This window comes from Salvelinus fontinalis, chromosome 15 (genome assembly GCF_029448725.1).
Source record: "Salvelinus fontinalis isolate EN_2023a chromosome 15, ASM2944872v1, whole genome shotgun sequence".
Classification (NCBI taxonomy): domain Eukaryota; kingdom Metazoa; phylum Chordata; class Actinopteri; order Salmoniformes; family Salmonidae; genus Salvelinus; species Salvelinus fontinalis.
The window spans coordinates 7,244,277-7,271,222 of NC_074679.1; the positions used below are offsets into that span (position 1 = coordinate 7,244,277).

The window sequence follows — 26,946 nt, forward strand, 5'->3', positions numbered from 1 at the left end:
GCCTCGATGGGTTTGTCCTCAACTAAAGCCCTGTTAACTAAAGCCCTGTTAACTAAAGCCCTGTTAACTAAAGCCCTGTTAATTAAAGCCCTGTTAACTAAAGCCCTGCCTTGATGGGTTTGTCCTCAACTAAAGCCCTGTTAACTAAAGCCCTGTTAACTAAAGCCCTGTTAACTAAAGCCCTGCCTCGATGGGTTTGTCCTCAACTAAAGCCCTGTTAACTAAAGCCCTGTTAACTAAAGCCCTGTTAACTAAAGCCCTGTTAACTAAAGCCCTGCCTCGATGGGTTTGTCCTCAACTAAAGCCCTGTTAACTAAAGCCCTGTTAACTAAAGCCCTGTTAACTAAAGCCCTGTTAACTAAAGCCCTGTTAATTAAAGCCCTGTTAACTAAAGCCCTGCCTCGATGGGTTTGTCCTCAACTAAAGCCCTGTTAACTAAAGCCCTGTTAACTAAAGCCCAGTTAACTAAAGCCCTGCCTCGATGGGTTTGTCCTCAACTAAAGCCCTGTCAACTAAAGCTCTGTTAACTAAAGCTCTGCCTTCATGGGAGCACTGATTACCCGCTGACTAGACAGATATGAGTTTTTGGCTCGTCAACCAGGGTTGTATCAGGGTCGTACCGGGGTCATATCAAGGCACATGGATGGAGTATCAAGGCTGTGTTATGCTGAGATCACCACTATCAGTTTATTTCCACTGATGCTTATGTCATCAGAAAACATTTAGTCACCATTATATTATTCATTTAACTCTTTGGACTTTGCAAATATGAAATGTCTGAGGTTTCATCCAGATGAATACCTAGTGTTGTTTTTCTCTACATTCAAGCAGTCGGGAAAACAGCCCTGTTACAGTGTATAGCACTTTGCAATAACAGGGAGACATTGTTTCTGCTTAGAGGAGTACAGCCCAGCTGCTTTTGTATTATCCTGGTTTGACTGCATCAGCGGAGTTTGTGTGTGTGTGTGTGTGTGTGTGTGTGTGTGTGTGTGTGTGTGTGTGTGTGTGTGTGTGTGTGTGTGTGTGTGTGTGTGTGTGTGTGTGTGTGTGTGTGTGTGTGTGTTTAAGTATGGGCCCGCTGCCCTGCTAATCGTCACTGAGCCCGATGCTAAACTAAGCAAACGTCATCCTCCGTTTACATAACACAACAGACAGATACATTGTGTGATGCTGTCGGTTTGTGTGTGTGTGTGTGTGTGTGTGTGTGTGTGTGTGTGTGATGCTGTCGGTTTGTGTGTGATGCTGTCGGTTTGTGTGTGATGCTGTCGGTTTGTCGGTTTGTGTGTGTGTGTGTGTGTGTGTGTGTGTGTGTGTGTGTGTGTGTGTGTGTGTGTGTGTGTGTGTGTGTGTGTGTGTGTGTGTGTGTGTGTGTGATGCTGTCGGTTTGTGTGTGTTGCTGTCGGTTTGTGTGTGATGCTGTCGGTGTGTGTGTGTGTTGCTGTCGGTGTGTGTGTGATGCTGTCGGTTTGTGTGTGTTGCTGTCGGTTTGTGTGTGTGATGCTGTCGGTGTGTGTGTGTGTTGCTGTCGGTGTGTGTGTGATGCTGTCGGTTTGTGTGTGATGCTGTCGGTTTGTGTGTGATGCTGTCGGTGTGTGTGTGATGCTGTCGGTTTGTGTGTGTGTGTGTGTGTGTGTGTGTGTGTGTGTGTGTGTGTGTGTGTGTGTGTGTGTGTGTGTGTGTGTGTGTGTGTGTGTGTGTGTGTATGTGTGTGTGTGTGTGTGTGTGAGAGACGTGCGTGTGTGTTCCTCTCATCCACACTGTAACATCACAGAGACGGCTCATTGTAATTCGATCTCTAACTCATTCCTTGTGTCGCTCCTAGACCAAAGTAGCCGAACAACAAACAGTACATTTGCAATATATTCACAAACCATCGATGTCTTCAGCTTGATCAAGTGTTTTTCGGGTTGATTTCCTTTCGGGAATAATCACTTCCTGTCTTGCTATCTGTGTTGTCTTGATGTTGTTATGGCCATGACAGCTTTTCCATTACCACCAGGAAAATGACCATATTACCCACAGGGCAATCTGCTGAAAGATGAGCGCTGCCTCAGGCGATTGTGTCACTCATCTCTGTCTCTCTCTCTCTTGGCTCCTTTTGACCAGCTCATTGGCCAGTCCAAATCACCTGGAGTTTTACATAAAGGTGGCATAGAGATAGTGGAGGAGCATGGGTAATGTGGTAATGGACACATTTTTTTCTTGGAGTACTTAAGGAGCTAGACTTTGGCTACTTTACAATGTATATGCTATCATAGGCTACTACTTAGAATGGATGCCCAGTGGGTTGCCTCAATCTAAGTGCTATATTCTAGTATAGCTATTGGCTATTGGAACAGAGCCTTTTGTCTGTTTCAGACTTGGCCAAAGACACAAAATATTAGACCAGATGCGTCTTTGCATGGCACTCAGCATTAAGGATAGAGATTGGGGGTAAAACCCTGCTTGACACTCAGCATTAAGGATAGAGATTTGGGGTAAGGTCCTGCTTGACACTCAGCATTAAGGATAGAGATTGGGGGTAAGGTCCTGCTTGGCACTCAGCATTAAGGATAGAGATTGGGGGTAAGGTCCTGCTTGACACTCAGCATTAAGGATAGAGATTTGGGGTAAGGTCCTGCTTGACACTCAGCATTAAGGATAGAGATTGGGGGTAAGGTCCTGCTTGACACTCAGCATTAAGGAGATAGATTGGGGGTAAGATCCTGCTTGGCACTCAGCATTAAGGATAGAGATTGCGGGTAAGGCCCTGCTTGACACTCAGCATTAAGGAGATAGATTGGGGGTAAGGCCCTGCTTGACACTCAGCATTAAGGAGAGAGATTGGGGGTAAGGCCCTGCTTGACACTGACACTCAGCATTAAGGAGATAGGTTGGGGGTAAGGCCCTGCTTGACACTCAGCATTAAGGAGATAGATTGGGGGTAAGGAACTATGATATAAACTCAGCAAAAAAGAAACGTCCCTTTTTCAGGACCCTGTCTTTGAAAGATAATTTGTAAAAATCCAAATAACTCCACAGATCTTCATTGTAAAGGGTTTAAACACTGTTTCCCATGCTTGTTCAATGAACCATAAACAATTAATGAACATGCACCTGTGGAACGGTCGTTAAGACACTAACAGCTTACAGACGGTAGGCAATTAAGGTCACAGTTATGAAAACTTAGGACGCTAAAGAGGAAAAACACCAAAGGAAAGATGCCCAGGGTCCCTGTTCATCTGTGTGAACGTGCCTTAGGCATGCTGCGAGGAGGTATGAGAACTGCAGATGTGGCCAGGGCAATAAATTGCAAGGTCCGTACTGTGAGACGCCTAAGACAGCGCTACAGGGAGACAAGATGGACAGCTGATCGTCCTTTGCGTTTATCGTTGAAGGAATGAGCGTTACACCGAGGCCTGTACTCTGGAGCGGGATCGATTTGGAGGTGGAGGGTCCATCATGGTCTGGGGCGGTATGTCACAGCATCATCGGACTGAGCTTGTTGTCATTGCAGGCAATCTCTATGCTGTGCGTTACAGGGAAGACATCCTCCTCCCTCATGTGGTACCCTTCCTGCAGGCTCATCCTGACATGACCCTCCAGCATGACAATACCACCAGCCATACTGCTCGTTCTGTGCGTGATTTCCTGCAAGACGGTAATGTCAGTGTTCTGCCATGGCCCTCGAAGAGCCCGGATCTCCTATTGAGCATGTCTGGGACCTGTTGGATCTGAGGGTGAGGGCCATTCCCCACAGAAATGTCCGGGAACTTGCAGGTGCCTTGGTGGAAGAGTGGGGTAACATCTCACAGCAAGAACTGTCAAATCTGGTGCAGTCCATGAGGAGGAGATGCACTGCAGTACTTAATGCAGTTGGTGGCCACACAAGATACTGACTGTTACTTTGATTTTGACACATTATTCAATTTCTGTTAGTCACATGTCTGTGGAACTTGTTCAGTTTATGTCTCAGTTGTTGAATCTTGTTATGTTCATACAAATATTTACACATGTTAAGTTTGCTGAAAATAAACGCAGTTGACAGTGAGAGGACGTTTCTTTTTTTGCTGAGTTTACTGGCATCCTGTTGTCCAGGGTGGGTACTTGTACATCAAGCTGTCTCACGCTGCAGAAAACAGGCTCCTGCTCCTATGAGCCCTTCTGGCTCACACAAGCCAAGGCTATTTACCTACTGACTTATCTACAGTACATTCATATGATCCAACCAGCCCATAGTTTTAACGTCCCCCATGTTTGGAATAATTTACTAACCACATGACATCTTCAGTCCCTGGTGCCAATAGGGTCGTTTAAAATGAGGAATGAATTCACTGAGGTTTGCGAGTGTTTTGGTTGATTTTAATAATGTATTTGTGTTGTTGAAATGTAGTGTGTGTTGTTTTTTGTTGTTGCTGTTTTATTGAATTCGTTTGATTTTAGCATTTTTGTTGTTGTCAGGGCACCATTAAGAATGAGTCTCAATTGGGCCCCTGTGAATAAATAAATGTCAAAAATAACAAATCCATTGCTGTTTGCTGTCATTGTCAAGCCAAAAATGTTTAGCATGAAAATGATGGACAAGAAGTTGGCATGATGGAACAAACAGACTGGCACTCAAACATACATTTACATGTAAGTAATTTTGCCTTATTACTATCATAGGCAATCTTATTCAGAGCGACTTAAAATCATAGACAAGCAGAGCATGAGTCTGGTATCTAATATCTATGACAAAGAAAGGGCCATTTTGACAGTCAGGACAGCAGGCCACAGAGCAGCTGTGGTGCCTGTACATATAACTTCAGTTCTCCTCTGGGCTCTGGTGTAACCTGAGAATCTGTTCTCTCATAAATAAGGGGTCAAGTCCGCATGTGAGCTCGGGCAAAATAATGTGACAGTTAACGCGCCTAAAACCCGATGGGAGCTGACGGAGGACCACGGGGCTTTCAAGGAAGATCGACCGGACATTTTAATCCAAGGTGTAGAATATACACACAATCACGCATCTGCACACACACACACACACACACACACACACACACACACACACACACACACACACACCAGACCTGGGTTCAAATAATTTTTTAAATATTTAAATTACTTTCACATACATTTATTCCAATATGTTTTATACTCAAATATATTGACTGAAATACACTCCCATGCATTTAACCCAGGTATTTGAAAATAGTTTTTGAAAATACAAAAATACACAGAAAATAAGTCTTGAAACAGAAAATAAGTATTGAAATAGCATGCACGAATACACACACACACACACACACACCTCTACATTCACAGACATACTGTATAAACACACACACACACACGCATTTCACTACACTCGCATTAACATCTGCTAACCATGTGTATGTGACCAATGAATGTGATTTGATTTGACACAACTCTACGTTAACAGACATACTGTATACACACACATATACATTCACAAACACACACACAACGTACTGTATAGGTGTGTGTTTGTGAATGTATAGTTGTGTGTTTTTGTGTGTATAGGTGTGTGTTTTTGTGTGTATAGGTGTGTGTTTTTGTGTGTGTGCCCATGAATTAGTTATCCACGTCCGCTTGGGTTACACAACCCAGAACACACACACACATACACATGATCTATGGGTTAAAAACAAACTGCTCAATCCATTATCAAGGGTTGCCACCTCATTCATCTCCAGTAGCAAATTATTTATTACCGTTTTTTAAAATTGCTAACAAGCATCGGTCAATACTGAAACCACTTTTTAAAAACACTTCACACCGTCTGCATTACCAACATGCATCTTGGACAAACAGTTAATCTCACCTCCAAAACTCACGCAAACCACTGTTAGGTTCTTATTCTCAGAGTCAAAAACTCAACAGACACTATTAAAGCTCAACCAAGTTTATTAGACATGTTCCCACCAACACAAGTAAATATACTCCAATTTAGATGCACTCCTCCTTCTCTCCAACCCGTACATCTGTTATGGTTCGGCACGAAGACAAAGTGATGGGGTAATAAACCGGTTCTCCTCCCTTAAGGTGACCTGACCTGACCTCAGCCCCCTTGATGCCTAATCCAAAGCTCTCCACCAGTATCACCTATAGCAATCATGTGACTGCTTCCCCTCTACTCAGCACATTCCGAAGCCATCCGGCTCCTACAGATAACCATTAACTTCTGGTGTGAAAACCAGTCTCTATCACTCCTCAGATACTATAGTATTACTTCTGATGTATCATGTCTCTAGTATAACAATGTTTCAAGTTTGAGAAGTCAGAACCCAGAATCTAAAACCAACAAAACCCTTAATACTTGTGTTTAACTAAGCTTGTTCGACTGTAACACTGGCAACAATTCTCCCTCAGAAAGCATACATTGTCACTCATAACACACTGACCCAAAAACCACTAACAGCCGGGAGCATTACATAAATTAACTTTACCCTTTGAGGTGTTAGGTTCTTATTTTTCAGAGTAAATAACCCACGGACACTAGAGAAGCTTTAACCAAGTTTATTTCTTCCCAAAGGTTCTGTACAGCTGTATTCATACAACCCAACATGTCTCTCCATCACAGTTAAATCGATCCTACTTAAGACACTCCCTCTCTCCAATCCTTACATTTATGGTTTAACAGGAAAAGAGAAACAAGATCCCAAACCCTTATTAGTCCCTTCAGGTGACCTGTCCTCACCTCCTGACCTCAACCCCTCCTTCACCTAATCCACAGATGTCAATCTGTCTTTCCTGTGTCAACACGGTGCTCTGCTCCCATCCCCCAACACATTCCAACACATTCCACAGCTATCTGTCTTTCCTGTATCAACATGGTGCTCTGCTCCCGTCCCCCAACACATTCCAACACATTCCACAGCTATCTGTCTTTCCTGTATCAACCCGGTGCTCTGCTCCCATCCCCAACACATTCCAACACATTCCACAGCTATCTGTCTTTCCTGTATCAACACGGTGCTCTGCTCCCGTCCCCAACACATTCCACAGCTATCTGTCTTTCCTGTATCAACACGGTGCTCTGCTCCCATCCCCAACACATTCCACAGCTATCTGTCTTTCCTGTATCAACCCGGTGCTCTGCTCCCATCCCCAACACATTCCACAGCTATCTGTCTTTCCTGTATCAACCCGGTGCTCTGCTCCCATCCCCAACACATTCCAACACATTCCACAGCTATCTGTCTTTCCTGTATCAACCCGGTGCTCTGCTCCCGTCCCCAACACATTCCACAGCTATCTGTCTTTCCTGTATCAACCCGGTGCTCTGCTCCCGTCCCCACATTCCAACACATTCCACAGCTATCTGTCTTTCCTGTATCAACACGGTGCTCTGCTCCCATCCCCAACACATTCCACAGCTATCTGTCTTTCCTGTATCAACCCGGTGGTCTGCTCCCGTCCCCAACACATTCCACAGCTATCTGTCTTTCCTGTATCAACACGGTGCTCTGCTCCCATCCCCAACACATTCCAAAACATTCCACATCTATCTGTCTTTCTACAGACATTCTATGCTTCTTCTCTATCATTTATTTAATATCTCAATGTTCAAAATGTCGAATCCAACAGAGGTTTGAATGATTTTTCACATAAATCAGTATTTCATTATAGAAAAAGAATAACACCTTTTAACTTTATTGACTGTACTAAAGTATATGTAACAAGAATGAATCAGAAATGCAGCAATTTGCTTCAATAGCCTTGATTTTCTATATCTTTGCATATAGTAATTAAAAATAAATGTATTTCACCTTTATTTAACCAGGTAAGCTAGTTGAGAACAAGTTCTCATTTACAACTGCGACCTGGCCAAGATAAAGCAAAGCAGTGCGACAAAAACAACAACACAGAGTTACACATAAGCAAACATACAGTCAATAACACAATAGAAAAATCTATGTACAGTGTGTGCAAATGTAGAAGAGTAGGGAGGTAAGGCAATAAATAGGCCATAGAGGTGAAATAATTACAATTTAGCATTAACACTGGAGTGATAGATGTGCAGATTATGATGTGCAAGTAGAGATACTGGGGTGCAAAAGAGCAAAAAGATAAATAACAATATGGGGATGAGGTAGTTGGGTGTGCTGTTACAGATTGGCTGTGTGGAGGCACAGTGGTCGATAAGCTGCTCTAACAGCTGATGCATAAAGTTAGACAGGGAGATGTAAGACTTCAGCTTCAGTGATTTCTGCAATTCGTTCCAGTCATTGGCAGCAGAGAACTGGAAGGAAAGGCGGCCAAAGGAAGTGTTGGCTTTGGGGATGACCAGTGAAATATACCTGCTGGAGCGTGTGCTACGGGTGGGTGTTGCTATGGTGACCAGTGAGCTGAGATAAGGCGGGGCTTTACCTAGCAAAGACTTACTGATGATCTGGTGCCAGTGGGTTTGGCTACGAATATGTAGTGCGGGCCAGCCAACGAGAGCATACAGGTCGCAGTGGTGGGTAGTATATGGGGCTTTGGTGACAAAACGGATGGCACTGTGATAGACTACATCCAGTTTGCTGAGTAGAGTGTTGGAGGCTATTTTGTAAATGACATCCCCGAAGTCAAGGATCGGTTGAACAGTCAGTTTTACGAGGGTATGGTTGGCAGCATGAGTGAAGGAGGCCTTGTTGCAAAATAGGAAGCCGATTCTAGATTTAATTTTGGATTGGAGATTCTTAATGTGAGTCTGGAAGGAGAGTTTACAGTCTAACCAAACACCTAGGTATTTGTAGTTGTCCACATATTCTAAGTCAGAACCATCCAGAGTAGTGATGCTAGTCAGGCGGGCGTGGGCAACAATCGGTTGAAGAGCATGCATTTAGTTTGGCATTTAGAGGCCACGGAAGGAGTGTTGTACGGCATAGAAGCTCGTTTGGCGGTCTGTTAACACAGTGTCCAAATAAGGGCCAAATGTATACAGAATGGTGTCGTCTGCTAAGAGGTGAATCAGACAATCACCAGCAGCAAGAGCAACATCACTGATATATACAGAGAAAAGAGTCGTCCCGAGAATTGAACCCTGTGGCACCCCCATAGAGACTGCCAGAGGTCCGGACAACAGGCCCTCTGATTTGATAGACTGAACTCTATCTGAAAAGCAGTTGGTGAACCAGGCGAGGCAGTCATTTGAGAAACCAAAGCTATTGAGTCTGCCGATAAGAATGCGGTGATTGACAGAGTCGAAAGCCTTGGCCAGGTCGATGAAGACGGCTGCACAGTACTGTTTTTTAAATGATGGCGGTTATGATATCATTTAGGACTTTGAGTGTGGCTGAGGTGCACCCATGACCAGCTTGGTAACCAGATTGCATAGTTTTTATTTTTTATTTTTTTATTTCACCTTTATTTAACCAGGTAGGCTAGTTGAGAACAAGTTCTCATTTGCAACTGCGACCTGGCCAAGATAAAGCATAGCAGTGTGAACAGACAACAACACAGAGTTACACATGGAGTAAAGAATAAACAAGTCAATAACATGGTAGAAAAAAAGAGAATCTATATACAATGTGTGCAAAAGGCATGAGGAGGTAGGCAATAAATCGAATAATTACAATTTAGCAGATTAACACTGGAGTGATAAATCATCAGATGATCATGTGCAAGTAGAGATACTGGTGTGCAAAAGAGCAGAAAAGTAAATAAACAAAAGCAGTATGGGGGGTGAGGTAGTTAAATTGGGTGGGCTATATACCGATGGACTATGTACAGCTGCAGCGATCGGTTAGCTGCTCGGATAGCAGATGTTAAAAGTTGTTGAGGGAGATAAAAGTCTCCAACTTCAGAGATTTTTGCAATTCGTTCCAGTCGCAGGCAGCAGAGAACTGGAAGGAAAGGCGTCCAAATGAGGTTTTGGCTTTAGGGATGATCAGTGAGATACACCTGTTGGAGCGCGTGCTACGGGTGGGTGTAGCCATCGTGAGCAGTGAACTGAGATAAGGCGGCACTTTACCTAGCATAGCCTTGTAGATGACCTGGAGCCAGTGGGTCTGACGACGAACATGTAGCGAGGGCCAGCCGACTAGGGCATACAGGTCGCAGTGGTGGGTCGTATAAGGTGCTTTAGTAACAAAACGGATGGCACTGTGATAAACTGCATCCAGTTTGCTGAGTAGAGTTTTGGAAGCTATTTTGTAGATGACATCGCCGAAGTCGAGGATCGGTAGGATAGTCAGTTTTACTAGGGTAAGTTTGGCGGCGTGAGTGAAGGAGGCTTTGTTGCGAAATAGAAAGCCGACTCTAGATTTGATTTTGGATTGGAGATGTTTGATATGAGTCTGGAAGGAGAGTTTGCAGTCTAGCCAGACACCTAGGTACTTGTAGATGTCCACATATTCTAGGTCGGAACCGTCCAGGGTGGTGATGCTAGTCGGGCGTGCGGGTGCAGGCAGCGAACGGTTGAAAAGCATGCATTTGGTTTTACTAGCGTTTAAGAGCAGTTGGAGGCCACGGAAGGAGTGTTGTATGGCATTGAAGCTCGTTTGGAGGTTAGATAGCACAGTGTCCAAGGAAGGGCCAGAAGTATACAGAATGGTGTCGTCTGCGTAGAGGTGGATCAGGGAATCGCCCGCAGCAAGAGCAACATCATTGATATATACAGAGAAAAGAGTCGGCCCGAGAATTGAACCCTGTGGTACCCCCATAGAGACTGCCAGTGTGTGTGGAGTGGAGTGTGGAGAAGTGGAGAAGTGGAGAAGAAGGTACGGTGGGATTCAAAATGGTCGGTGATCTGTTTGTTAACTTGGCTTTCGAAAATTTTTGAAAGGCAGGGCAGGATAGATATACAGCTGAAGATGGAAGTTTACATACACCTTAGCCAAATACATTTAAACTCAGTTCAAATGCTTTACCAAAGCTGGGGTCACTTGTGTAATATGTGCCAATGTCTATTAACCAGTTCCTTGATCGACCTTGAAATGGGACTGTAGGTGGACACCAAAGTTGCTGAGGGAAGAGAGGGATTCCTTTGACGTGGTTGCAATAATGCATTCTGCTCAGTTTGACTCTATTAAGACAATTGTCCAATAATTCTTCTTTATACCCTCTTGTTTAAATCGTTCACATAAATCTTTGGCATGTACATCAAATGATAAATCAGAGTCACAAATGTGCCTAATGCCAAGGAGTTTGCTATATGGTGTCATGATTTGCCCTCTTGGGTGAGGATCATAGGCGCCAGATTCCCCACTCTCTCTCTCCCACCACAGTTTTAAGACGGTCGTAAATACCTAAAACTCTCTCTCCCACTGCAGAAATGGAAGTTAAAAATCCCTTTGTTACCACAGAGAGAAACTTTGCAGTACGGTAACGTCAAAAGGTGGAATAATGAAACAATATTTCTGTAATCCAAACAGTTGAAATGGTCCGTGGGTACTTAAAGAACGATTATGTCAGATCAGTTGTTGTTTTGGGATCTCATTAAGGACGGTATAACAACATAACTGTATCCCTGAATGTGTATACTTCCCAGTTGTCAGGTTTACATTCAAATGTTGTGGAATTTATAGGTTTAAATATGAAACTATTTGTGAGAAGATGAAATGTGATGTTAGCCTTCTAAATGAGAGTTGTTTTTCATATAAAAGTTCTACCCAGTCAGTGACCACACCCACGTGAGTGTAACAGTTTTAACTTTAGTCCGTCCCCTCGACCCCGACCCGGGCGCGAACCAGGGACCCTCTGAACACAAATACAACAACAGTCACCCACGAAGCATCGTTACACAAAAGCCGCGGCTGTTGCAGAGCAAGGGGAACCACTACTTCAAGGTCTCAGAGCAAGTGACGTCACCGATTGAAAGGCTATTAGCGCGCACCACCGCTAACTAGCTAGCCATTTCACATCCGTTACATGAGCACAGACATTATGTCGGCGCCATGGAACGCCCCCTTTTTGCCAGAGTGCATAAAACCCCTCCTAATGAAATTTACACTAAACCAAGCAGGCGGACGGTGTGAACTGGACGTCACGAATGGTTAGAATCTACGAGACCAGAAAAACGTGGAGCGTGGCTGCACGTTGAAATGGTAGGAATTTAAACGAGAAAGCGTGAGCTCAAAGGTATGAAATGGTTAGAAACTCTGAAACTCTCTCTCTCGAAGAAGAAGAAGAAGACTACACAGGAACATTCAGTCTGAAGCTGTTTAAGTACTTTAGTCTAGTAAAACTTGACCGAGAACCACCGGGTGGTACTCTGAAAAAAACATTCTGCAGCTACAAAGGACATGGTGACCTCTGGTGGACAACTAGAGACATACACAACCAGATACTTTCTGTTGAATTACTCCCCGTAGATGGATCGAGTTTCAACAGAGAGACAGCAAAGGCATACCCATGTAAATAGGTACATTGCAATTCTCCCGAATGAGCGGCCGTTCATTTGCAAAGTATTCACATATCCATGAGCATAGTTATCAGCTGTATGCACAATAGTGGAATTCCTTTGTCTCTTATTACTGGCCACCCATTCCAAAACTGACTGCAACTCCTTGTTAAGGGTTTCAGTGACTTCATTAGCTGTGGTTGCTGATACGTATATGGTTGAATCATCAGCATACATGGACACACATTCTTTGTTTAATGCCAGTGGCAGATCATTGGTAAAATTAGAAAAGAGTAGAGGCCTAGAGAGCTGCCCTGCGGTACACCACACTTTACATGTTTGAGATTAGAGAAGCTTCCATTAAAGAAAACCCTCTGAGTTCTATTAGATATATTACCAATTTCTGTCAACCAATCATCAGTAATTTGTGTCAGTGCAGTACATGTTGAGTGCCCTTCTCTCTAAGCATGCTGAAAGTCTTTTGTTAATTTGTTTACAGAGAAATAGCATTGTATTTGGTCTAACACAATTTTTTCCAACAGTTTGCTTGGGTGGCGGAATGACTTTTGGCTTTCCTCCAGGCCTGAGGACAAACACTTTCCTCTCGGCTCAGATTAAAGATATGACAGATAGGAGTGGCTATAGAGTCAGCTACCATCCTCAGTAGCTTCCATCTAAGTTGTCAAAGCCAGAAGGCTTGTCATTACTGATCGATAACAATCATTTTTTCCAGCTCTCCCACACTAAATTTACAAAATTCTAACTTAAAATGATTTTCTTTCATTATTAGTTTTTTTTAATGCATGAGTATGATGGCTCACTGTTCCTTGTTGGCATTTCCTGCCTAAGTTTTCCCCCTTCGCCGATGAAGTAATCATTCAAATACATGGTAACATTAAAAGGTGATGACTAAGTCATCTGATTCGAGTTGAATGTCTTTCTGCCAATAATTTCATTTAAAGTACTTAAAATTGTTTTTCCATTATTCTTCATATCAATGATCTTGGCTACATAATATAGTTTATTAATATTTATTTTTCATTTAGTCACATCATTTCTCAATTTGCAGTAAGTCAGCCAGTCAGATGTGCAACAGGACTTATTAGCCAATCCTTTTGCCCCATCTCTTTAACCATACAGTTTTTAAATTCCTCGGCAATGCATGGAGCCTGAACAGCTCTAACAGTCAGTTTCTTAACAGTTTCTTTATCAATAATTGGAAGAAGCAATTTCATAAATTCAGCAAGTCATCCCTAAACACACTGTTTGAAGCAATGTTGTTTTCACATAATTTCAATGAAATTACGTAGAACTAACATGGAAAAGATGTTGAATTGACGTCCACATCAATGAATAAAAAGCTTTGTCCCACATTCCATTTGCTTAGCTTAAAGTTTTTCCTTTAGCCTTCGCCTTATCGTCTCACAACCCTGTCATCCTGGCTCTCGTAACCCGACACACCGGCAATGATAGAAGCCAGAGTTAGAGACAGACCTTTGTTTTTTGTGCTCATTCTTCTACGTCACTCCAGCGGACATAGTTCTAACCTTTCTAACGTGACACTCGAAACCCAGAGCCTCTCTAAGGTTTTGGGGGAATGTGAGCCGACCGTGGCCCAGTTCGACATGTCCCCAGAATGGGAGAAGTAAAAACCTGAGCCCCATGCTCCCTGGCGTGGTCCACCTGCCAGGGCCAGATCTGGTTTCCCACCTGGACAGAACATAGTACAACCGTCCGCATCGTCCGCCACTCTTCCCCCTCTCCTTTACCGGTCCGTCTGACACACTCTGTTTGTCTCATCTCTACTATAGCCATGCAAACATCTACACAGCTGTATTGGAATGGTTATATCATCGAGCAAGTGCTGCCCTTTGTGACGGCTTGCTGAATGCAACCTTGCTTAAAGGTGATTTGCTGATTGTTTGAAATATGTATTGACTTTTATCACTGCAGGTTGTTTTATATGATATGGATGACCTTGCAAGCCAAACAGCAATCCAAATGTTCCATGTTTTCAATAAAATATAATTTCATAATCTCAAACATGACGTTTTGACACATTTCATTTTAGCTGATGTACTGTACTAGGGCTGGGCGGTATACCGTATTTTACTACCGGTATGGATGCACTGACCGGTTTGGGTTTTTACTTTACCTTCTATAACGGTATTTCACTTGGCGCGTGTAATGTACGTTTTTTTAGTTTCTCCATTTTCTACTTGAGTTGTTTTTCTCCCTTCTGCTGCATGCCACTTCCCACACCAAGCCCCGCCCCAGTCATTCATGGAGAGAGCTGTTGCTCGACCTCGGAGTCACAAACACTTTCCTGCCATTGGTCAGATAGATGCAGTACGATGTTGGTGACATGCTGCTTTCCACAAGTGTTCCATAATTACACTTATAGTTTGTGTATTCTACTGTCTGCAAACTACTGTCTCCTAGTTTGTATTTTCTTAGCAAGTTGTGGCTAAAATAAATATTGTTAGCCGCTAATGCTAATTGACAGTTAGCTAGCTAGCTAGCTAGCTAGCTTGGTAAATGTACTAGTCAGAACAAGCGATCTAATACAGCCTGTTACCATTGCTGGTGTCGGCCTTGATACGCATTTTGTTTGTGCAACTGTATCTTCTAAATCAGAGAGCAATATGTGAAGCATGAATGGGGTGTCAGATAGCCTAGTGGTTAGAGCGAAAGGTTGCAAGATCGAATCCCCGAGCTGACAAGATAAAAATCTGCCGTTCTGCCCCTGAACAAGGCAGTTAACCCACTGCTCCTAGGCCGTCATTGTAAATAACACTTTGTTCTTAACTGACTTGCCTAGTTAAGATAAAATGAATATGTTAGCTAGCTACATGTGGTAAGACAGAGAGGAAGAGGTGATGCGAGAGGTTGGACCAAAGCTTGTTGCCTGCCTTCCCGCCTTTGGGACAACAACTCCTATTGTTAGGGCGGAGAAATTAGCATCTCGTCATTATATACAGATCTCTGGCAGTGGAGGCTCCTCAGAGGAGGAAGTGGAGGACCATCCTCCTCAGTGAATTTCATAAGAATAGTGAAACATTAAAGTTATATTTTTTTTAAATAAAACTATATTAAATATATTCACATCACCAAATAAATAATTAATTATAGTTGAATTGAACAGTATAAAACAACCAGAATGGAGAAAGGGATGAAGAATGGAGAAAGATTGAAATCACTTATAATGTATGTGTTGCCACCCTAGGGTCATGAACTTTTATTATTAAAAAACATAAAAATACCACCCCAAATTTGAAAAATATCATATGATATTTTGGCCATATCACCTAGACCTGTACTGTACCATGAGTATATGCTTGATAAATAGTCAAGAGACCAAAACACAGATCTCAGCAAAAACATGGACCTTATAGGAGTCGAAGTGAGCTGGCCAGGCATCAAAACAGGTGTGGCTGCTCAAAGCTCTACGCTGAGTTTCCAGGACGACAGTCAGAGGTGACACAGACAACTGCCATTGTTATGATGGTAGGCTTGGGAACAGACCAGCAGGCCTCAACTGCTGATGGAAAGAAAGTAGGGTTCTTCAGGCCTGGGATTTAGTTTGGATGGATGGAGGTTTGCTGACAGAACAGTAACAGAGACGAAATTGACAACAGCTACCTTTTTCCATCCTGCTGAGTCACTGAGAGAGAGAGAGTCTGTGTGTGTGTGTGTGTGTGTGTGTGTGTGTGTGTGTGTGTGTGTGTGTGTGTGTGTGTGTGTGTGTGTGTGTGTGTGTGTGTGCGTGCGTGCGTGCATGTGAGTAATAGGATGTCTAGTATCTAGTGTGTAGCTCACAGAATATGTTGTTTCTCTCCTACCTTTAGTTTCCTAATAATGGGTTTCAGTGTTTTAGGAAGAGGTCATGTCTTAAACAGCCTACACGTTTTGTTGTCCTCTAATGCTTAAACGTAACCAGCTTACAATCCATCAGTGAACTTAACACACTTAGTGCATTTATTGATTTACCTGGTAATTACACTAAGGGGAAGTTATATATCTATATGTATATATAGTTATATATCTTAGTAGTAAAACAGAATGTATTGGTGTGTGTGTGTGAAAGTCATATGCATGTGTGTATTTTTTCTCTGTGGTGTGTGTGCGTAATGTGTATGTTCATGCGCACGTGTTTTTGCATGTATGTGTGTGTATACTGTATGATGTCTGACATGTACCATGTGAGAGAGCCGGTTCATCTAGCTCATTCCTTACGCATGTTAATCTGCTGATGCTGCTCTATATTCTCCAGGTAATAACACAACACAACACAGATGAACAAATCAGCAATCTCTGGTCCTATAGCAACTGCTAAGGCCAGCAATCCACTTAAACTAACCCTGTTAGCATCAGCTATCTCCGGTACTATAGCAACTGCTAAGGCCAGCAATCCACTTAAACTAACCCTGTTAGCATCAGCTATCTCCAGTACTATAGCAACTGCTAAGGACTAGGCCAGCCATCCACTTAAACTAACCCTGTTAGTATCAACTAGCATCGCAAGCACAACTAGACCAGGCACAGGATTCAATTAACTAGCCTGGTCCTAGATCTGTTTGACACGGCATGACAATAACCATAGGAATTGGCAATACAGCACAAATAGATCTGGGACCAGGCTACCAATTAACCCTTACTAACCTAGAATCACCGGTTCAGTTTATAGCGCACTATTGACTAAAGCACCAACCAGTGCTTCAGACTGACTAATCCAAGACCGGAGGCTATCTGAGAAAACATAGTATGGTGGTTGGTGGCGGTAGCCTAGCGGTTAACAGCGCTGGGTCAGTAACCAAAATGGTTGCTGGTTTGAATCCCCAAGCTGGCAAGGTAGAAAAAGCTGCCCGTTCTGCCCTTGAGCAAGGTAGTTAACCCCCAACAACAACTGCTCCCTGGGACCCGATGATGTGGACGTTGATTAAGGCAGCCCCCCGCACTGCTCTGATTCAGAGGGGTTGGGTTAAATGCGGGGAAAACACATTTTGGTTGAATGCATTCAGTTGTGCAATTGACAAGGTATCTCCCTTCCCTGCCCTAGTCTGATCCTATCCAAACAGGCAGCAAGGTTTGGGTTACTAAGGTTCCTCTACCAATGCCGATACAGGGTGTTAGTAGAGGAATGCATAGTTACACCCTGCACCAGAGCTAGATAGAGGTCAAGTATGATATTGTAGGTGGCAATTCCTCAATATGGCAGAATCAGAACCCGTATCAGTTTCAGGTTGGCCATGAACCCTCACAAGATGGACAGAGTATCCTTCACAAGCAGACACTGTATCACTATGACCAACAACAATAGAATCACACACTGCCCCTCAATTCCTACCACCTCAACAAGCTCACAAGTGTTTTTTCTTAGAATGTAAATGGGAAAGTTGTTTCTCAAATAACCAAAGGAGAACTTTTAGGGAAGGTTACGGGAACATTTTGTGTTAGCTCGGTAACATTCATATCTCACCTATAGCTTAGAACGCCATGCTGAAATATGAATGTTATTGACTGTGAATCACAGTGATCCATTGCGTGGTCCATCACAGCCCATAGTAGTTCAGTTCACCCAGATACACAGCTCTAAATCAGAGGGGGATGATCAGGCATCTGTATATTACAGTTGTGGTCAATTGCTAACATGCATTGGTCAAAACTGAAGTCTCATTGACAAAACACTTCACACAGTCAAGCGAAACAGAAGTGTATGTGGACCAAACTGTGAATCATGTTACATTGTTTTCACACAAAATGTATTCAATGACCACATTCTCTGAAATCCATCAACTCTTTTCTCATTCATATAAGGTGTTATTCTTATTCTAAAATGAAATACTGATTTATGTGAAAAATCATTCAAACCTCAAAGAAAAACGTTTATCATTTATGTAATGCTCCCTATTGTTAGTGTTTTTAGGTCAGTGTGCTATGTATGCTTTCTGAATGAGAATTGTTGCCAGTGTGATGGTCGAATGAGGTAATTTTGAGACATGTATGACATGTTTTGGTGGTTTGAGTGAGTTTTGGAGGTGAGATTAACTGTTTGTCCAAGATGCATGTTGGTAATGCGGACTGTGAAGAGTTTTGAGAAAGTGGCTAAAGTATTGACCGATAGAAAGTGGCTACAGTATTGACCAATAGAAAGTGGCTACAGTATTGACCAATAGAAAGTGGCTACAGTATTGACCGATGCTTGTGAGCAATTGAAAGAAAAGCTGTAATAAACGAAGACACACAGGGAACAGATGAGATGAATTGATATGAAAACAACCGACTGCAAGCTGCCTGGGAGAGATGAGCTCAATCAGAGCCTTCCCTAACCATGTGCGTTCCCCACTAATCCCCCCCCCCCCCCCCAACCTAATGTCCTCTTGTCCCTAGAATGTGCCAGAAACCAGGATTAGTTCAGATCTATCTGCCATCCTCCCCCAAAGTCAGCCCATTCGCTTCCCTTTCTCTCTCTCCCCCACAACGATGTTTCTGAAGGCTGCACTCAGATCAGTCTCAGTGCAGATTAGGACCGATCGGGATAGTAGGATGAGGAGTTGTTGTTTTTCCCCATGACATAAAAAAATGTGCACTTGCATAACATGCACAACAAACATAGGCAAGCATAAACATAGGGCTACTCTGCCAAGAAGTGGGACGTCTGCGTTGCATGATTTTACGCTCATCCTCAGGCAAGAAGTGGAAGTAGGGTTTTGGGAGTCTGTCGTGAAGAGTTATAGGCAGAGCTCGGGTGCTGCAGGGGAGAATGTGGACTTGGAGATGAGCTGCTGTTTATCAAGACAAGGTGGTGTGAGCCTGTCTGTTCTGTTTACTTGTCAATATGCTTTCTCTGTGTGTGTCTGTCTGTCTGTCTGTCTGTGCGTGCGTGCGTGCGTGCGTGCGTGCGTGCGTGCGTGCGTGCGTGTGTGGTGTGTGTGTGTGTGGCAGTGGTTGGAACCGATCTAGGGAACAGAACAAAAAAACGAAAAATAACAAACACACAAAGTGCCTATGCAAAGCCCTCACTCTGTCACTCAGACATGTATTCCACATTCATACTAAACCTATGACAATGTTTGTATTGGTTGTAGTATGAGTTGGGATTATGCTGGTTGATTGTTTAGCTAGTTAAACAAAAGACTCCACTTCGCCAGATGACTACAGTGCATTCGGAAAGTATTCAGACCCCTTCTCTTTTAACACATTTTGTTTACGTTACAGCCTTATTCTAAATTGATTAAATAAATTCAGATCTTCATCAATCTCAATCTACTCACAATACCCCACTTTAGCAAATGTATGAAAAATGCAAAACAGAAATACCTTATTTACATTATTATTCAGACCCTTTGCTATGAGACTCGAAATTGAGCTCAGGTGCATCCTGTTTCCATTGATCATCATTGTGATGTTTCTATAACTTGATTGAAGTCCACCTGTGGTAAATTCAATTGAATGGAATATGTTTGGAACCACCAAGACTCTTCCTAGAGCTGGCCGCCCGGCCAAACTGCGCAATTGAGGGAGAAGAGCCTTGGTCAGGGAGGTGACCAAGAACCTGATGGTCACTCTGACAGCGCTCCAGAGTTCCTCTGTGGAGATGGGAGAACCTTCCAGAAGGTCGACCATCTCTGCAGCACTCCACCAGGCCTTTATGTTAGAGTGGCCAGAAAGAAGCCACTTCTCAGTAAAAGGCACATGACAGCCCGCTTGGAGTTTGCCAAAACACACCTAAAGATTCTCAGACCATGAGAAACAAGATTCTCTGGTATGATGAAACCAAGATTGAACTCTTTGATCTGAATGTCAAGCGTCACGTCTGGAGGAAACCTAGCACCATCACCAAGCATGTTCGTGGCATCATCATGCTGTGGGGATGTTTTTCAGCGGCAGGGACTGGGAGACTTGTCAGGATTGAAGGAAAGATGAACGGAGCAAAGTACAGAGAGATTCTTGATGAAAACCTGCTCCAGAGTACATAGGACCTCAGAATGGGGTGAAGGTTCACCTTCCAACAGGACAATGACCCTAATTACACAGCCAAGACAATGCAGGAGTGGCTTCGGGACATCAATCAATCAATCAAATGTATTTATAAAGACGTTTTTACATCAGCCGATGTCACAAAGTGCTATACAGAAACCCTGCTTAAAACCCCAAAACAGCAAGCAATGCAGATGTAGAAGCACGGTGGCTAGGAAAACCTCCCTAGAAAGGCAGGGACCTAGGAAGAAACCTAGAGAGGAACTAGGCTCTGAGAGTTGGCCAGTCCTACTCTGACATGTCTCCGAATGTCCTTGAGTGGCCCAGCCAGAGTCTGGACTTGAACCCGATCTAACATCTCTGGAGAGACCTAAAAATAGCTGTGCAGCGACGCTCCCCATCCAACCTGACAGAGATTGAGAGGCTCTGCAGAGAAGAATGGGAGAAACTCCCCAAGACTCGAGGCTGTAATCGCTGCCAAAGGTGCTTCAACAAAGTACTGAGTAAAGGGTCTGAATACTTATGTAATTGTGATATTTAAGTTTTTTGTTTTTAATACATTTGCAAAAATGTCTAAAAACTTGTTTTTGCTTTGTCATTAAGGGCTATTGTGTGTAGATTGACACAATTTTAGAATAAGGCTGTAGCGTAACAAAATGTGGAAAAAGTCAAGAGGTCTGAATACTTTCCGAATGTACTGTACGTGACCCATCAAGTTAGCCAGGTGTGTCTGTGGGTGATTACGGCCATCTATTGTATTTCAAGAACATGTGTACATGTCTGGACAATAGTGACCCATCCACTTAGCTAGATGTATCTGGGGGTGGTTATAGCAGTTCCTTCACATGACCCATCCATTTAGACCAGTGTGTCGGGTACTGTACACGTCATCTAATACTTATGAAATATTTTTATCTGGACACTTCCTGTTTTTGATATTGCTACTATGCAAGTAACCATTTCACTGTACCGTTTACACCTTCTGTATCTTGTGAATGTGACAAATTAACTTAGATTTTATTTGATATAATGTGTTGTTGTTTTTTAACCAGAGACGGTAATGTGAAGAACATGACCTGCACAAAAGTCAGATTAGGATATAGGCCAAGGACTAGATCAAGTATATTTTTACCTGGAGTTTTTCCTTATTGTAGGCTACTACTTTTACCACTTTTATTCTTGAAATCTAAACTACTCACTCGAATTAGCACATGGCCTCACATGTGAATCCTTAAAGAAAGAGATGGGTGGAGCTAAGGCTTAAGACGGTGTGAAGGATGCTGAATGGGTGTAGACAAAGAAGAGCTCTCCAGTAGGTGTACCAAAACATTCAAGGGCCATTTTCTCAAAAGTGGGGTTCCAAGTTTATCTACTTTCAAAGCAGAATTACTTTCCCATTGTTCCTCAACGGCAGTGTATGATATACAATTTTCTAGCTCTGAGTCTCTACTTTAATCCAATGTAAAAAACACAATTTCCCATTTTTCTACATTTTCTACGAATCGAGGTGGTCGCTCACATATCACCTCACGATTGTGCATTCTCTATTCTGGAACAGGCATAAAAGTATATAAGTAGATGTGCAATTGATTATAGTCATTGTAGTTAATTACCACGTTTAATATGCTAAACTATGTAGAATAATAACCTGTTGGAAACTACAACTCCCTATTACATCGCACAGTTCAGGCTGGATCTGATTTATCTCTAGAGAAACTACAACTCCCTACTACATCACACAGTACAGGCTGGATCTGATTTATCTCTAGAGAAACTACAACTCCCTACTACATCACACAGTACAGGCTGGATCTGATTTATCTCTAGAGAAACTACAACTCCCTACTACATCACACAGTTCAGGCTGGATCTGATTTATCTCTAGAGAAACTACAACTCCCTACTACATCGCACAGTACAGGCTGGATCTGATTTATCTCTAGAGAAATTGTTTGATGTGTGCATTGAGCTCACAGAAGAAAACAATAACGAAATCGCTCAGCACTAGTGTGTGTGTGTAGGCTACCTGCCACTCCTCCTCCTTAGCATAAGCTACTAGCCTACTGAAGTTACAAGCGCGATTCAGAAATGATGGAGAGAGATTTTATTTGAGAATGGATTCACTTTTGCAATGCTAGTCAAGGATACTATAGTTATTACGTTTCACATTGGATTTTTCTTTTTACTACAAAAAGGTAAGAAGTGTTTTAATTTTAATTCCGGTGCTGCTCTGCACACACAATCTTGTTAGATAGCTAGCTAGTTAGCTCTGGTCCAATGTTAAGCCAACTCTCAGAAGTTCACACATTCAAAGTTCCTTCATAGAAGCCAATCCTCCTCTGTAGGTTTAATTATGCCCAACACTTCAAGCCAAGTACCCTCCTCCACTCTTTCTCTCTCTCTCTCCCTATCCGCAAAATGTCAGTCGCATCTCATGCCATACACTTGTCTGTCCAATGCAGGTAAACAACTGTTATAGTTTACCTGCTCCATAGCAAGATGCTCTATCGGTACTGTTTGGTGAAATAATTTAATGTCGAGCTAAAAAAAATAATATATATATATATATATATATATATATATATATGATTTCAGAGGTTTAAAAAGGAACAGGAAGGAATGATATTAACCATTACTTTTTGGGGATTATAACCAGTTCAGAACGTTATGTTGTTGGTCGCAACAGTGGAACTGAATGAAAAAAATTAATGGTTCTGTTCACAATTAAATGATTGGGGGAAAAAAGTGGGTTTCCAACCCCTGGTGTGCAGACATGTGCACAATGTTTATGTTTTCTGAGGACATGGCAGCATTACCTTGTACTTTGACTCATAGCATAGGATCTCTGTTCAGACTCATGAACTGTATTAAGGAAAGGACTTAGGATAACGGAATCTTAATAAGTTATTGTTCTGGTACGGCATGTGCTGGGCTCTGTGCTGTACAACAGACTACAATGGATGGCCAATGGCCTCAATCCACAATAACAGTCTGTGGATTGGAAAAATGTGGCTAAGGAATTTTTAAAGGATTCAGTGGGTAAGCCATGGCTTTGACCACCATCTGTTTGGCATTTAAAGTAAACACTGGCACTTTCTAATGTCAAGGCTTTAGGCATCATAGTACCATCTGCCTCCGTGACTGTTGTATTCGATGCATGCACTCTTATGTATCTGGCACACCTGCAATGCTGAAATGCAATGCTGAAAGGGAGGTCAGACTCTGACACTGCGTCTAAACTGCTCCTCACTTCTGTTCTGTGCTCTTCCACATGTTCAATTCAACAACCCCCTCCTCTAACCCCCTGCATTTAAGCATGTAACTTGCATAGGCCTACTAAAATTGACCAGTGATGCGACAGCAAGATGTAGTCTATAGCGCATACAGTAAAAACAAAAGTCTGCTCCCCCCATCTCCCCCCTCTCGTCCACACTTCAGCAAACCCACAAACGTCAATCAATGGCACCGAGGGCATCCATGCGCATTCAGGGCGTGCATTTTTGATGAGCTGCGGTTTCATTGATAAAAAAATAAAAAAAATAAAAACAGGGTGAACGTAAGCAAGACAGGCACTTTGGGACATGCAGAAAAAACGGGTCTTTGCTACTTCGGAGTATGAACAGACAAAAAAGGAAGAAATATTCAACGTGCGGTTTTATGAAACTGTAACGTCATAGGCCTACCTGCAGCTTGTCTGACGTAAACACCTCTGTGTCTACCTCGCAGGCGATGATGGTCACCAACTCCAGTTTCATATTTATTGATGGCATTCCCTTTCGTAGCTGAGAAAAAGATAAATAAAATAAATTATTTCGTTCGGTCCTTGTCTGCTTCAGAGAAAGCGCAGTCGCAGCCTCGCAAGTGATTGTAACTCCAATGAGTTCGCTTCGAATGAGGTGGTATCGTCACAGTTTGGGTGCGCTATTTGAAGTGAGTGATGCTGCAGTGGAAAACTCGCTCTCGCCGCTCCAACACAGAGCGGCGGTCAGAAACATTCGCGAGCGCACCAACCAGCGCGCGTTCGGGCACAACATTGACGTCATTATCAGCCTCGTTTGTTAATTTGCGATGCCGTTTGGTCGGAGCACTGCAGCTTGTAGAGCTTCGGTTATGTTATTTATTTTTCCTTCTCATTTAGCCCATGAACATAACTGCGGCAATAGCTCTGAAATTATGTATTCTAGGTCTACTTCTAACCCAGCAACAATAAATCAGGACTGCCTATAATGAAGTCCACAAAAAATATCCTGGAATAGAATTTGACTATTTTCTTGGTTACATAAATGCAGCTTTTTTTCTTTCTTCAGAAACGGAATGTACCATCTAATGTTTTACTCTAGGCTAGTAAGTTTGAGTCTGTTCCATTGAAATAATGTTCCATGTAGGACTATTCTGTTATTGAAATATCAGAGTTGCTTCAAAAAGTAAAAACAATGCAGATAAATCCAGTATAGCCTGCTAATTTACTGTATAACGTAGTGGACGTTGCAGAAGCAGCCTGTAGTGTAGTAAACTACAGTAAAAACAGTTGTCATATGTCCCTTACTCGTTCAGCCTTATCCGATTGGTCCAAACTTCCAACAGACTTCAGCATTGCATAACCTCACACTCATCAACTCTGGCACAAGCTCTCCGTTTCATCATTCACCAGCTAAGACAATAAGCCACGATGAGTAGGCAAAAGGCTGGAAGAAGCAGCAGGCTATTTCTGTCTATCTGTGTGTCATGTCATTCATCACAGGGCACATTGTCCAGAGAGACAGACAGTCAGATAGACAACCACATGAGCCAGATATGACGATCTGTAACTATAGGGTGGCTCAAGCTGGTTCTGACAGACCTGAGGCAATGGAGGGTCTCTGTTAGGGTGTGAATAGACTAAGAGGCATTTTTCTGTGCACTCCTCTAGAGTTTTCTTCCTCCTCATTTCAAATTCTATCAGTTAGTCAGCATTCTCTCAGCATTCTATCAGTTAGTCAGCATTCTATCAGTTAGTCAGCATTCTATCAGCATTCTATCAGTTAGTCAGCATTCTATCAGTTATATCAGCATTCTATCAGCATTCTATCAGTTAGTCAGCAATCTATCAGTTATATCAGCATTCTATCAGCATTCTATCAGTTAGTCAGCATTATCTCAGCATTCTATCAGTTAGTCAGCATTCTATCAGTTATATCAGCATTCTCTCAGCATTCTATCAGTTAGTCAGCATTCTATCAGTTCTATCAGCATTCTATCAGCATTCTATCAGTTCTATCAGCATTCTATCAGCATTCTATCAGTTAGTCAGCATTCTATCAGCATTCTATCAGTTCTATCAGCATTCTATCAGTTAGTCAGCATTCTATCAGCATTCTCAGTTAGTCAGCATTCTATCAGCATTCTATCAGTTAGTCAGCATTCTATCAGTTCTATCAGCATTCTATCAGCATTCTATCAGTTAGTCAGCATTCTATCAGCATTCTATCAGCATTCTATCAGTTCTATCAGCATTCTATCAGTTAGTCAGCAATCTATCAGCATTCTCAGTTAGTCAGCATTCTATCAGCATTCTATCAGTTAGTCAGCATTCTATCAGCATTCTATCAGTTAGTCAGCATTCTATCAGCATTCTATCAGTTAGTCAGCATTCTATCAGCATTCTATCAGTTAGTCAGCATTCTATCAGCATTCTATCAGTTCTATCAGCATTCTATCAGCATTCTATCAGTTAGTCAGCATTCTATCAGCATTCTATCAGTTAGTCAGCATTCTATCAGTTCTATCAGGAATCTATCAGTTAGTCAGCATTCTATCAGTTCTATCAGCATTCTATCAGCATTCTATCATTTTCAAAACCCATCTTAAAACATAACAGTCATGTGTCATTGTGTGTTTTGGTTGTCGAGCTGCAAGGAGCAAGGGCTCTAGGGGGGAGGGACTGGGAGACAGTATGAGCCCTGGGCATCGTGCATGTGTACACAGCAGGCATGGAGGCAGTAGCAGCATCAAAACACACAGACACAATACACGCACACACATATGCACACACAAACATAGTCACACATACACACCCCCCTCCACACACACACACTATTCCTGCGCCTTCCCAGCGATGGAGGCTGCCAGTGCCCCACCACCTCACTCGGCCCTGCCCAGCCACCCCCTGGTGCCACTGCAGCTGCCGTAATCTAGGCCAAGCTATTTATAAAGCAAATCGGCCATGTACAGGCGAAGGGAGCCAGGGGAAACTGAGAGAGAGAAGGAGAGAGTGTGGGGAGCGAGGGAAAGGAAATGAGAGAACAATTATGAAGAGAGGAGTGAGAGAAAAAACACAGAGCGATAGAGAAGAGAGTGACAGAGAGAAAGAGGAAAGAGAGTGACAGAGAGAGAAAGAACACAGAGAAAGAGAAGAGAGTGACAGAGAGAGAGAGAAGAGAGAGAAGAGAGAGAACACAGACCGAAGGAGAAGAGAGTGATGGAGAGAGAGAAGAGAGAGATAGGGGGGAGAAAGAGGCAGAAGGGGGGAAAGCAAAAATGAGAAAGAGAGAGCGAGAACAAGAGATGCCAGGTGGGGGACAACAGATATAGAGATTGATAACGCAGTGCATGAGGAGACCTGGCCGAGAGCACTGCCCAGAAACACTCTGACCAGGAAGAGACCTGGCCGAGAG

General features: G+C 42.9%; 1 protein-coding gene across 2 annotated transcripts in view; it reads right to left on the bottom strand.

Moving 5' to 3' along the window:
* Positions 1-26,946, bottom strand: part of LOC129811351 (calcipressin-3-like) — a 78,747-nt gene that overhangs the window by 27,501 nt on the left and 24,300 nt on the right. The window contains exon 3 of one of the 2 annotated variants that reach the window (XM_055862585.1): positions 23,977-24,075. The exons of the other annotated variant lie outside the window; for it this stretch is intronic. Coding sequence (XP_055718560.1) covers positions 23,977-24,075 — 99 coding nt within the window. The remainder of the gene's footprint in view (positions 1-23,976; positions 24,076-26,946) is intronic. 2 annotated transcript variants of the gene reach the window in all.